The 13,184-nt window shown below is 47.0% G+C and overlaps 1 protein-coding gene across 1 annotated transcript in view; it reads right to left on the bottom strand.

Annotated features, from left to right (window-relative positions):
* NSF (N-ethylmaleimide sensitive factor, vesicle fusing ATPase) overlaps window positions 1-10,828 on the bottom strand; it is a gene marked incomplete at its 3' end in the record, with an annotated part of 91,453 nt that extends 80,625 nt beyond the window's left edge. The window contains exon 1 of the mRNA XM_082495100.1: window positions 10,774-10,828. Within this exon, the coding sequence (XP_082351226.1) occupies window positions 10,774-10,785 (12 nt within the window). The 5' untranslated portion in view covers window positions 10,786-10,828. The remainder of the gene's footprint in view (window positions 1-10,773) is intronic.
* Window positions 10,829-13,184: the final 2,356 nt, after the last annotated feature.

Genomic DNA, 13,184 nt, shown 5'->3' with positions numbered 1-13,184 from the left:
TTTACACAAGCTAATTTTAAGCCAACTAGCAGGTTACTGCTAGCAACTAGGCAAGGCAACATAAAGCTCAGCTCGAGCAAACCATGAGAGCAGATCTCACAGCTGACAGCGAATGCCATCTGCTGCAGTTACGCTGCTGTCACTGCTGGTTTGAAGGTGACCCGTGTACATCTTCACAGGTTGCAGTTATGCCTGTATCCACAATATAGACATATTAGGCTTAAAGTAGCAAAAGAAGTCTTCCCTGCCTCCCGTTATTGCTCTGCTTTGTGCAAGGAGACTCCAAGGACAGCAAAGTTCTAGGGAGGTGACTCTCATCTGAGACAGTGTCTTCATTCTAACGCATCCTCAGTGAGAGGCATCCATCACTGGTCATGTAGCATCCACTATTAAATCCATGTCTATGCAGAGGTCTTCTGTTTACCAAGAGAAAAATGAGACCACATGACACATGGGTAAATCTCACGCTGAAAGACAAATGTGAAGGACCTCACCTTTGGATTTATGACAACGCAATGATGTTGCCTCTACTTCTCTGCTACTAAGCTGGTGCTAACCATGAAAACCCAGCACCAGGAGGCTCACTGATGCTGACATATTTTACTTTTGCAAAGTAAAAGTCACCCTAAAGAGCAAACAACTTCATAACAGAAACAATCACCATAACATCTGATCTTCCAGAGATATTTTTTTCAAAGTTGCATGGATTCCAGTTTTCCTCCATACAAATATGAAAACGAGTTTTTCTTGCCTTTCAGGAGAGCTCAGCCCAGCAAGCAATGCTCAGTTATTTGGATACTTGCACACATACATAAAACACACCGTTTCCCCTTACGAATTTCAAAACAGGCATCTGAAGCAAAAGCAAAGCCCTGCTGGTTTAAAATATGACTGGGGAAAAGAATGAATAATAAAATCTCTGGAATATTACACACAGTACACTACATTACATTGTTACGTGGGCGACCACATAGTACAAAAACATGGTTAATATTTGTGAATTGTTAAGGCTGATGATAGAAGCAGCTAAAGAAAAACACATTTCTCATTACTCAGACCCCACAGGAGGTTAAGTTGGCGGTACGTAATACAAGTCCACTGCTACCTGTCAGTCGTTACTGAATAGAAGAGCTAAAATATTATATGCTAAGGCAGAGACGCTCTTCATTTGAAACAGCTTAACTCGTTTCATTTCCTAATCCCACCCAAGAGATTACGAAACAGCTTCTAAAGCTGAGGCAGGTTTTGTTCTGTGCACTGTTTCTACAAGGTTTGTATAAGACAAATGGTTAAAGTGCTATATGTTTAAAATTTTCTTTTGTGTAAAACATGCAGATACATATATATGCACACATGTATATGCATCTGTGCATATATACAGTTTCTGACATGACGAGGTTGGCAGACAAACGTTAGGAAACATCACACCTCAGGGTACTTGAAATTTCAGTTTCTTCTGGAGAGCCCCCTGCCAGCTGCGTAGAAACAGGGATCCCCGCTCCAAAAACTCCACTGTAACAGCTGTCAGGCACCAAAGTACCTCTAAGCCCGGAGCTCCATCACCCCGAGAAGGGGACAACAAAGAACCTGTGCAGGAGATATTCTCAGGAATAAAGTTTAGTCCCCATTTACTCGGGACAGAGCAGATGCGTGCTGCCCACTGGCTGCGTGGTAGTACTGCTGACTCAAAGGTGTTTGAAGTCAGACACTCATTCACCACTAAAAGTCTGCAAATAAAATTAAGTTTGAATCCCGAAAGAAAGAATTATGATATTAAAAGAGCTCTGAAGATAAACAGGGAACTGAGATGATGATATGTAGACCCTACACTACCCAGGACTATGCTCCTGGTGGAGAGCAGACATGCGTGAAGCATCGCCCGATATAAAGATCCAACGGACCAAGTGACAACAGAATCTGAGACGAACATTAGAACTGCAAACATCAGGAGCCAGCTGCATGCAGAAGACAAACTCCAGCACTGACAGGGAGAAAGACGAGCTGGAGCAGAGCTGGGTCAGCAATGGCCTGGGAGAAGGAAACAAATCAAGCTCTCCCAGCACAGGAAAGCCTGAGGAGGATTATGACGACTTTCTCTCTACACACACACACACACACACACACACACCATGGAGCTGAAAACGGGGAGGAAAAACAACTCTACACTAAAGGACAGAAGAAATTGGTATAAAACAATACCAACGCTATCACAGCCACTAACTAGCAGCGAAGAAACGGTTCCTAACCAGAAGAGGAAGCCGGCACTGTAACAGCCTATAGTGGGAAACAGTAAAGACAAAACCTCCTTTAAAGAAGGCATTCAGTAATATTGATGAAAGGAATAACAACACGATGCCTACACCAGGGACCAGACTCAGCAACAGAAGATGTCCTAAACACTATGTTCCTAAAATTAAAAAAAAAAAAAAAAAATATGGAAGTTTGTGTGTTTTTCTGGACATCTCAAAAAAATACTAAAATAAAACTTCCAGAATTCAGCAGCTACAAGAAGAGATCAAACACCTACAAATAACTTTTGAGAACAGTAGGCTTGGCAAGACAGGTTCTCTTTCCAGCTCTACCACCCCTCAGCGAGTGCCCTGCTGTGCCCAGCAGGTTAAGCATGCTGTCTCCCGGGACAAGCAGCACTGACTGGCTGCTCACGACCGGCCTTTCCATCTGCTTCATTTGACCTCTGGTTTACTTTGCTGAAAGCTTTTATTCTCATCAGGAAGGAGCTGCATTCTCTCTTGACAACAAGTTCATAAATTCCAATTTTCTTCTCCTATTAAAAGAGGAACACAGTAGGAAAGTTAAAATCTCAGAATTAATATTCAAATTTTTGCCAAAGCCAGGGAACTCTGAGCAAGCCAACACCAAGACAACCTCAACACAGAGTCCAGACAAGAGCGACAGATGAGATGCAGCCGTCCTTCCCACACCCCACCGGTATGAATCACCTCCCTGCGCTCGCTCCGGCAGCCAAGGAGGCACCACGGCTGCACTGCGTCCACACCAGCTGCCAGCCAGCACAGAAGCCGAAACAGTTCAAACCGTGGACAAGGGAAGAGTTCACATCACCACCACCTGAATCATCCAGGGCCAGAAAGAAACAGGGATTGTTTTTCCCTGCATTGTTTCATGCCTGCACCACCAGTAACTTTCTCCTCCTCATCTGATAACAGAGTTACCTAAATAAGGACAGAAGGTCAAGCCCAACCATCAGCAGGAGTCAGCAATACGGGCGCCGACTAGTCTTTACTTCTTTGTGAGACCCCACCTGGAACACTGCCTCCAGCTCTGGAGCCCACAAGACAAGAAGGACATGGACCTGTTGGTGTGGGGCCAGAGGAGGCCATGGAGATGCTCCAAGGGCTGGAGCCCCTCTGCTGGGAGGACAGGCTGGGAGAGTTGGGGGGTTTCAGCCTGCAGAAGAGAAGGCTCCGGGAAGACCTTATTGCTGCTGTTCAGTACTTAATGGGGGCTTATAACAAAGGTGGAGAGGGACTTTTTACAAGGGCATGTAATGGTAGCACGAGGGGGAATGGCTTCAAACTGGAAGAGGGGAGATTTAGAATAGATATTAGGAAGAACTTCTTCACTCTGAGGGTGGTGAGCCCCTGGCACAGGTTGCCCCGAGAAGCTGTGGCTGCCCCATCCCTGGAGGTGTTCAAGGCCAGGTTGGACGGGGCTTGGAGCAACCTGGGCTGGTGGGAGGTGTTCCTGCCCAGGGCAGGGGGGTGGAACTGGATGGTCTTTAAGGTCCCTTCCAACCTAAACCATTCCGTCATTCTACAATTCATTGGCAGTTCTTTATATACAATATACACTTAACACATTTTCCATTTTCTTTATCTAAAAGCAGGCATGCGCTCCCCTCTGGGCATGTAATCTACACATTACTTCCGTCTTAGCACATGAAAGCCACTTTATTAGGAGGGAACTGCCTATCTTAGAGGATATTGTTTTTCGCCCTTTGTTTGCAAAGTTTACAGCCAAACGAATTCAGTTCTGCAATGGGAACTTTGTAACTCCAGCACTAATTTACGCAGGGCAGTTAAGAAGATGTATGTAGCTTCGGGAATTCAGCTGTACCGTTTCCATTATTTTGCAATATTATCAGAAATACAATTTACAGTTCCAAAACCGATCGGTTTGCCTGATGCAAAAGAGAAGGAGAAAAAAGTGTGTTAAAGGAGAATTTCTACAAGCTACCAGGATCATACAGCATTTATAATCTAACTAAATAGATTGCTCTGACCAAAGATGTCATTCTCCATACCAGTTCCTTACAATACAATCAGTAAAGCGGTTTCAGAGAATCTCTGTACCTGTGCTGCTGTGCCACGCAACTGGGAAGCTGCTCCCTGATAGTTTACCATGAATATCAACTCCACCTTCCAATTAAGCAATAACAACCCGGAATATGCACATCTGTAATTAACACATCCATGTCTGCAGTGGATGTTGCCTCACATTTCGTCTGCGAGCCAAGATGATCAACAATTTAATTACAGGGAATCACTACTTGGCATGTTTCACCTAAACCTCTTTTAAAAATGCTTAAAGGAGTGAAACATCACGCAACCACGTCTAAGATGCTGCCAGCCCAGGGTGCAAGTCACAGGACTCTGACGCACTAGCTGTGAAGACACCCAATGGATGCAAATTTCTTCCCATTTATTTAGAAAAGTTACCCAATATTAACAGGCACAAGACTAAAAATATCGCCTTAAACTTGGAATTTCCCTTGTGAAAGCCTGAGATGCTGCTACCCCTGCATATTCGCAACTCACCCTAGGAGTGATGGGCTGCATCTGGCACAAACTTCTCCAGGACACTGACTAATGTACCAAACGCTACCCAGTTACAAGCAGTTTGTGTTTAAGACGCAATACCTTGCAAGTATTTCTGTATTTTCTACACAAAAAGCATGTAACTTGACACAACTCTAGGGCATAAATTACTCCAGATTTCTTGATAGAAGGTCACTGCTTTATTGCATCCCAGGAGACTAGAGAAATGTGTTAAATCTTTTTATGCTGCAAACATTTGACCTGCCTGAACTGAGTATCCGACATAAACACACAGAAAGAGCACAACCAGCGCAGAGGCCGGGCAAGAGTGCACCTCAAGAACTATATATTCAGCCTTGATTTTAACAAGCAGTAGTATTATCAGTTGGCTCAATCATAGAGTAATAGGATACTGTGTTGAAAGCTTTTCTATTAATTGTAACAACTGTTTTCCCTGCTTGAATTTTTCTGTTCACAGATCTTCTCCAATCCCTGAAGGTAAAAAAGACTTCTGAAGATGCCCAATACAGAAATTCAGTCACTAAACTCCGGTCTCTGCCAGGGAGCGTCCCTGATTTGAGACAGCATCCCAACAGCTACGCGAACGGCTGCATCATGTAGAGACCACACTCTGAACCTCATCCCTCCAAAAAGTGCTGCAGTTACTAAGATCATCGCTACCTGTCACACTGCTGGGGCTCAGCTAGCAGTCACCACACCAGGGCTTCCTAAAGCTTGTCCCCTCTCTCGCACTTGTGTATTTGGGCAGTATCCACCAACTCCCACCTGGAGAAAAAAAATGATCAAATTATGCCTTAAGGATTTTATTCTTTAGTTCTCAATATTTTTTTGTACATTTTCATGTAAAGACCGAAATCAACGTTTACTTTATTCCGCGGAAAAGTATGTCTTCCTGATGAGAAATTTAGCAAAATATAAGTACGACTACCTTCTAAGGACTGGTTTTCTGTAATAAAATCAGCTCTGCTTGAGTGCGCAGAACATCCTCCAATTTATAGCTAGGACATCTGCTAAACCACAGGGTCTTCTCCTGAATGACCTCTGTGCTCTAAGGTACAGGACACAGAACAGAAGATAGGAAGAGAGGAGCCCTTGCCATGCTATGGAAATAAAATTTTAAAAGTAATATTTAAGAAATTCATACTTGAAATGATCCTCAAAAGGATTCTTTGATTTTTCCAGATTTTTTCCTACTAAAAAAAATTCATAACCGAATTTAGTCATTCTGGCCTGTCTCAGTAAGAAAAGAGGTGCGACATATCAGCACCCCCAAAACTGGAGATGGAATAGCAGCACTGACATCTCCCTATTGCGTTGTCTTTTTAGGTATTAACTTTGGACACACTGCTTCTGCAAAACTAAGCCAAGCAACAAAATAAAGTTAATCAAAGATGACAAGGTCAGATATCCCATGCTCACAAACATTCCCGTGGTCACATGGTTGTCAGAATTTTATTCTAAATAATTTAGCGTGGGTTTTTATAACACAGAAGTCCTGTAAGAAGGACAGAAGTCTATCTGCGATGATTTCACAAGACAGGTACACAGTTGCAGAAGTGATCTCAGAAACAGAGATTCAGATTTAGTTTTCTCCCATTTCCCTAAAACATTGCTAAAAACCTATTTCTTCATAGTACATATTAGGAAACACTAAAAAAAGATAAGTGATGATAGAAGGATCAGTACCACACTGCAAGAAGTAACTAAGCTGATTCACAAATGTTTCTTTAGTTGCCTGATGACACCTGCATCTATGAAGGCTGTTTCCACCTTTTAGCAGAAATCAGACTTTATAGCTTTAACCCATAAACATAAAATCCAGCCCTCTTTATTTCAAAGTTTCTAGCAAACTATCCAACCTAAAACTGTGCTGGGATTGACTGCAAGGAGTACAAGAGAGTACGCGTAAGTCCAGCAGTATCTTCAGCGCCACAAAAACCCAAGGGATACAGCCTGTCCTTCACCACCCTTCCCACTACCGCTACTCTTCTCAATCTGTCAGTTGATTTCAACAGCGATGCATCCTCTGCTCAAGTCACAGGGTCTCCTAGAGGAGTTACAGCACAATTCCACAAGGTAAACCAACGCCTGCTAGGACCCAAATGAAACCAAAATCATTTCCAACCCAATACGGGTGTGAATCTCTTCAGAGAAGCAAACAGGCGAGTGTCTCCTATCACTGGGCTAACAGCAATACCACTCCAAATGAGTCCCAAAGAGCAAATAAAGAAAAATTAAGGTTGTTATACCATTCATACCATACAAAACAGCCACTATTTCTAATCGTCATGAATTGTTATACAAGTTGCAGCTATTAGAAGACTTTACTATTCCTTAAATAAAAAACCCACCAGATAGGGGATCATCCCCAACATCCACACCACCAAATCAACACTCAGCACGCAATCTCCTCTTTGAAGACAGACCGACCTCCTGCCAGCTTGCAAGAGTAAAGCTGCAGCCACATAGACCTGCTTCATTTCCTACACCATTCCTCTACGCAGCTCTTCAATCTGGTACAGATACAAGCAGAAACGCAGCTCATTCTGGATCAACAGCTCGACGCTGGCTGGAACAAGGCAGAGAAGTCATCTGGCCTTTCTATATCCATTTGAGAACTAATTCCTAATGAGGTTCAAATCAGTTGGCCACAGACAGCACCAGTTAACTTCCAAAAGTCCAGTCTTCGTACAACGGATCCATAACCAACTACAGACACAGCGAGACAGCTTTATGCCATTCCTTCTTCTGTAGTAGATGCTGGCTGATGTCTCGGCAAGACTCAGAGCTGTTTGCATGCCTCATGATTACCATGCAGAGAGAGATACGGAATAAATTATAACAGAAACAGCCATTATTTCTCATCATCATAAACTATTTTTCCTGTAAACTTCAATCACCATTAATCACCATCTCTTCCTTGCGATTGAGGAAAGCCAGTGCAATTAAGGGAGTAGTACCTGAAACAGCACTAGACAATTAATAAGATTTGGCTTATCATTTGTCTAAATTACTTAAAACATAACTAGAAGTTTAAAGGTTTTGTCTCTCTTCTACATCAGGGAAGTCATTCATTTCTCTCTGTAAAAGTATACATACACAAATCAAACCACATGAGTCTAATAAAAAAGGCTAAGCTCTAAATTGCATTGCAGGACGTTTTTTTCAGGCCAGAAGTAGTCACTGAAGCTTTCTCTACCCATTCTCCAAGTTTAAGCACCTTTTAAAAACGCTGACAACAGAATAGCATCAGTGTTCCAGGGTCACACTCACCTGTTGGCACCCAGCGATATCGCACACCTCCATCCTCCTACCTACTATTCCTTATTTATACAGACAAGGATCACAATAGATCCAGTGTCACATCCGAAACGTATGCTGCTGCTTGCTCACCCTGACCTCCACATCCTTTCCAGAGCTGCTGCTATCCCACGTGCAAGCTGGAGGGAGCAGGCAGCTCGCTTGTTAATTTACATTAACAGTATTCAACACACTGCAAGATTGGATCAAGCCCAGAAAATTATATTAAACACTATGCTTAAGAACTCTCTTCACAGTATTAAATAATCTGATAATTCTGCAACAATTATATCTGTAGATAAATCATGAAAACACTGAATAGTAAGAAGCTTCCTGGTAACCCAAGCAAAGCATCACCCACTCAAGTTGCCAGATTACCAGGCAATTAAGCTCCCATCTTTCTCTTAAATTTGCATAAATCCCCCCTTTCTTCCACCAGGCTTCCAAGTTGGCCAAATAAAGGCACATTTTTTCAGGTGTGTAGCAGCAAAAAACCTCACAGCAGCAGAAAAAAGCTGGGGCTGATCCCTCTCCTTCCTCCCCACATCCCCCGTCACCACCTCCAGCACTCAGACTGTTCACTGAGCCTTTCCAATACACAAGGGCAGCTGCAAATTAACTCACCAAACTACACAGATAGTTTTCTCTGCTGACTTAGCATGCTGAAAAGGCTCAGGGGAGCAAGCGAGTAGGGGGTAAGACAAGACCACTGCAGCCAGATTGGTTTAGGCTACAAGGAGTATCAGAACAACGTTCATTATGGCTAAAATGATCTTACCACTGATGAAAGCACTGGGCTCCTGTTTCTGGCAACAGAATGCCGAAAAAAAGCTAGTCAAAACACACAGATTGCTCCTGGGTTAGCTGCAAAGGGTGAGATGAAGAAAAATGGTACAAGGAAGAAAGTGGGACCACATATCTGGAACAGGGACAGAAGAAAAGCTCTTAACAACAGAGAGACTGCAAAACGTGATTATTTTTTTTTTCCTCGATTAATCAGCCACATCTTAGAGGTGGCACTCGAGTAGATCTGCTCACCTGTGACGCACAGCTTATCACTGGGCCAAATGTCTCACCACTGCTCTAACCTCCACTGCTCTGCATCACACCACTGCACCATCTGTCGATGGATCCACCAGACAAACCATAATGCAAAAAACTACGAGAAAACCCATTCCCCAAGATCTCAATCACTGAATTGTTTGGCCAAGACAGAAGATTTCAGCCTGAAGCAGTCTGAAGCAGATATTAATGAAAAATGTGACTATCACCAGCTGATATCCAGCAAAGCATGACTGAGCTGATGGCAAAGAGAAAAGCAATCTTAACTGCATCTTGCAGCACTTGGAGATGGACACCTGAAAACAGAGGAGACATACAAGGCACCACAAAAAGCGGTTTGACAGATAAGACTTTTCTTTCACATTTTAAGGCCTTTTTGGCCACTTGATGTTATCTAAACAATCACCAATACATTTTTTTTTATTTTTTAAATAAGTATGGAATAAAACCACTGCAGAACCCTTAAGGTGCGTTTTACCACACCACCATTTGGATCACCATCACAGCACAATGTTTGGCTGGTGCCCAAAGAGCAGGGGAGTCTCTAGGGCCTCAAAGAACCCTACAAACCTGCCCCATATCCCACAGCACCGAGGGGTCACCAGGGCCTCACAACACCCTCAGGGGACTCTAAAATCCTGCCTGACACCCCACGGGGACAGGGGGTCACCGCAGCCTCATGGAGGCCCCTCAGGGAATCCCACAATCCTGCCCCACCTCTCAGAGCACCAAGGGGTCACCCCACTCTCACAGCATCCTTAGAGGACCCTGCCCCACAGCCCACAGGGAGAGGGGTCATCACAGCACCCCTAGGGCACCCTAAAATCCTGCACTGCTCCCCATAGGGCCCAAGGGCCACTGCAGCCTCACAGCACCCTCAGGGGACCCTAAATCCTGATGGCAGCACCACAAGATCACTAGGGCTCCACAGCACTCTTAGGGGACCCCAGCATCCTGCCCCACGCCCCATAGGGAGAGGGGTCACCCCACCCTCACAGTGCTCCTGAGGGAGCCTTAGAAGCTCACCCCACAGCACTGAGGGGTCACGACAGCCCCACACCACCCCTGGGACACCCTAAAAATCCTTCCCTGCATCCCACAGGGCCACTGCAACCTCATAGCACCCTTAGGGAACCCTAAATCCTGCTTCACACCCACAGGGAGAGGGGCCACCCTGGCCTCACAGCACTCCTGAGAGAACCCCACAGTCCTGCCCCACACCCCACATCACCAAGGGGCCGCCCCAGCCCCACAGCATTCCTGGGGTACCCTACAGTCCTGCCCCACAAGAAGAGGGGCCACCCCGGCCTCACTGCACCCTCAGGGGAGCCCACACCACGGGGGGGGAAGGAGGGTGTCACCACAGCCTCACAGCACCCTGAGGGAACCCCCACCACCACTGAGAGGGTCACCACAGCCTCAGAACACCCTGAAGGAAACCCCCCACCCCCCCGGGGCTGAACTACCACCCCGGCAGCGGGGCTGCGAGAAGCCACCGAACCGTCCCGACGCCCAGCGAGGAGCAGAAGCGGAGAGAGATGTACCGACAGGGCGAAAAAGCTCCGTACCCGCTCCCCCACCCTCCGCCACTTACCCGCCCCGCCATCTTGCCGCTGCACCCGGCCCGCAGCGCCGCGCCGCAGCCACTGTCCCGCCCCGCCGCCGCCAGGGGGCGGTGCAGCGCAGGCGCCGCTGGGGGGCGGGTCCCTGAGGGGCGGGGAGGTGACGCCCCCTACGCAGCAAGCGGCCTTGGATTGGTTTTTCCGCCCGCCACTCCCGAGCACTGACGGCCGCCTCCCGGTACCGCCCGCCCATTGGCCTAGAGGCAGGGGGGCTGGGCGTTCTGGTGTACGTCAGCTGGGAGCTCTATTAGGATTGGCTGGTTGGGCCGCGCGCGGGGTGGTGTGGGAGGAGCCACGGTTCTCCTCACGGCGGGCGGGCGAGGGTGACCCGCGCCCTGGGGGTTCCCGGCCTCCGGTAACGCCGTGGTCGCGGCTGACCTCGGCGCTCCGGTGCGGGGCCAGCCTCCGGCGGGGCCGGGGACACCGGAGGGGTCAGGCTGAGCCCTGAGGGAAGGGGCGGCGGCCTGGGGTGGCGGGCCGGGCGCTTGGCGAGCCCCGCGGTGTCAGGGTGGAGTGGGGCCGGGCCGGGCCGACCCCTGCAGCAGTAGAGCTGGCATCGGCAGGGGTCAGTCAGGGCCGGGGGACCCCTCAGATCGCTGTGCAGGGAGGGCTGTACGGCGTTCAGTGAGCAGGTGTGGTTCGAGTGACACGGGGCTGATTTATCTTTCAGTAATTTTACTTTACGGTAAAGTCTCTTCTAATACTTGGGAAGACTGCACTTTTAGAAGACTCCAGTGTCTGAATTTGTGAAAGTATTTCCTTTACAGCCAGCGATGGTGTGCGGGTTTCAAGGTCTCGGTGTTTCCGAGCTCACCGGCTGCGGGGATGAGGAGGAGCGAGACCCGGGCACTGACCCGAGCTGCCAACAGGGTTAGTTCATATCAGGAACGGCACATTCGCTATAAATTAGGAAGTTTGCTGAGGAGTTCTCTCTCTCCTGTCACAGCTGCTGTCCTGAGAACTCCTCGCCCCGGTGCCGCAACCCTGAGCCCGTCCCTCCCGAAGCCACAGCGCTCGCAGGGTCCCACATTGGCTGTCGCTGCTGGGGGTGCACAGCTTCTACGGGTAGAATGGGCTGAGGATAATCCTGGTGTATTTTCTATTGGTATTGGGATCAATATTGGTTCTTTAGTGTTATTAGTGTTAATTATTTAGTTTTATTCTATTAAATCTGTTTATATTTCAACCCTTGAGTTTCCTTGTTTTTTTCCCCAATTCCTCTTCCCAGGTTGGGAGGCGTCATCGAATGAGAGAACAGTTGTCTAAATGACAATAAATTGTTGTGGGTTCTTCAAACCATAATAAGTGCTTTGTGGGGGCAACAAAACGGGACTTTAAATCTCAAACTGCTCCAAACAGGCAGTGCTCCAAACAGCAGCTACTTTAAGTGGGATGATAGTACATCCACTGGTCTCTGATAGCACGTCCAATGGCTTACCTTTCTGAAGTGGCTTTCCATTCAGCGGCATCTGGCTTCTACTAATGGCATGGGTTTATGCTTTGTGCTACAAATTACAGGTGTGTGTGAGCCTGAAAGCCAGATAATGGGAGCTTAGAGCTGCTACTCCGGTCTCTCGGTCCATGTCAAAGCCTGGAGTTAACCCCATGTGTTGGTAAGGAGGGCTTGGGGCTTCTGAAGCCCGTTTCTGGGCCTTTGCTCACCACTTGAAGGTCTTCTGCTCACTGCAGCTCTTGCTTCTACACAGAGCTGGCGCAGCCTGGTCCAATTTCAGCACTCACTCAATGTTTGCAGCCGGACTTCTGGATACAGATTTGTATGGGGGCCCACTCCCGGGATTTGGTTGGCTTGAAATAGTGCTTCGCTCTTAAGAGCAACAGATCGTATTGGATAAACTGTCTCATGCTGAGAGATGAAAATAGCTTGTTCACAGAGCTGTGTAATGTTCTGCAGGAGAATGAAAGTCCAATTACAGTCTTTGGTCTTGACTTTGCTTTGAGGGAGGAAGGCAGTAAACGCTTGGACTCCAGAGCAAGGTTCAATACTGTCTCTAAAGCTGACCGCAGCAGCGTGGAAATCAATTCAGGGAGCGAGCTTTAACGCATTAACAACCTGTTACATCAGCTTCCTGCCCAGGGCTTTGACAACATAATAAAATATTAATATTGATTTTAACTGCCGATTTGCTGCCTTGAACAGGTAGCAACGTCAACAGTAACCCAGAGGGGAATGCCAAGTTCCCGGAAAACTGGGGGGCACTTCAACACAGTCGGACAAAGTGGTCGATAGCTCAGGCCAGGGCTGTCCCTCAGTGCGGAGTATGGGTAAAGAAATGGGGTTGATATCTAAATCCATTGTGGGCAGGTCTAAACAAAGCGAGAATTCATTTTCCCCCAGTGAGACCATATTCTTTCTGCTTGCACC

Source organism: Vanellus vanellus, assembly GCF_965231255.1.
Source record: "Vanellus vanellus genome assembly, chromosome: 24".
NCBI lineage: Eukaryota > Metazoa > Chordata > Aves > Charadriiformes > Charadriidae > Vanellus > Vanellus vanellus.
The sequence above is the reverse complement of the archived record's forward strand: the minus strand, read 5'-3'. Positions and strand labels throughout refer to the sequence as shown.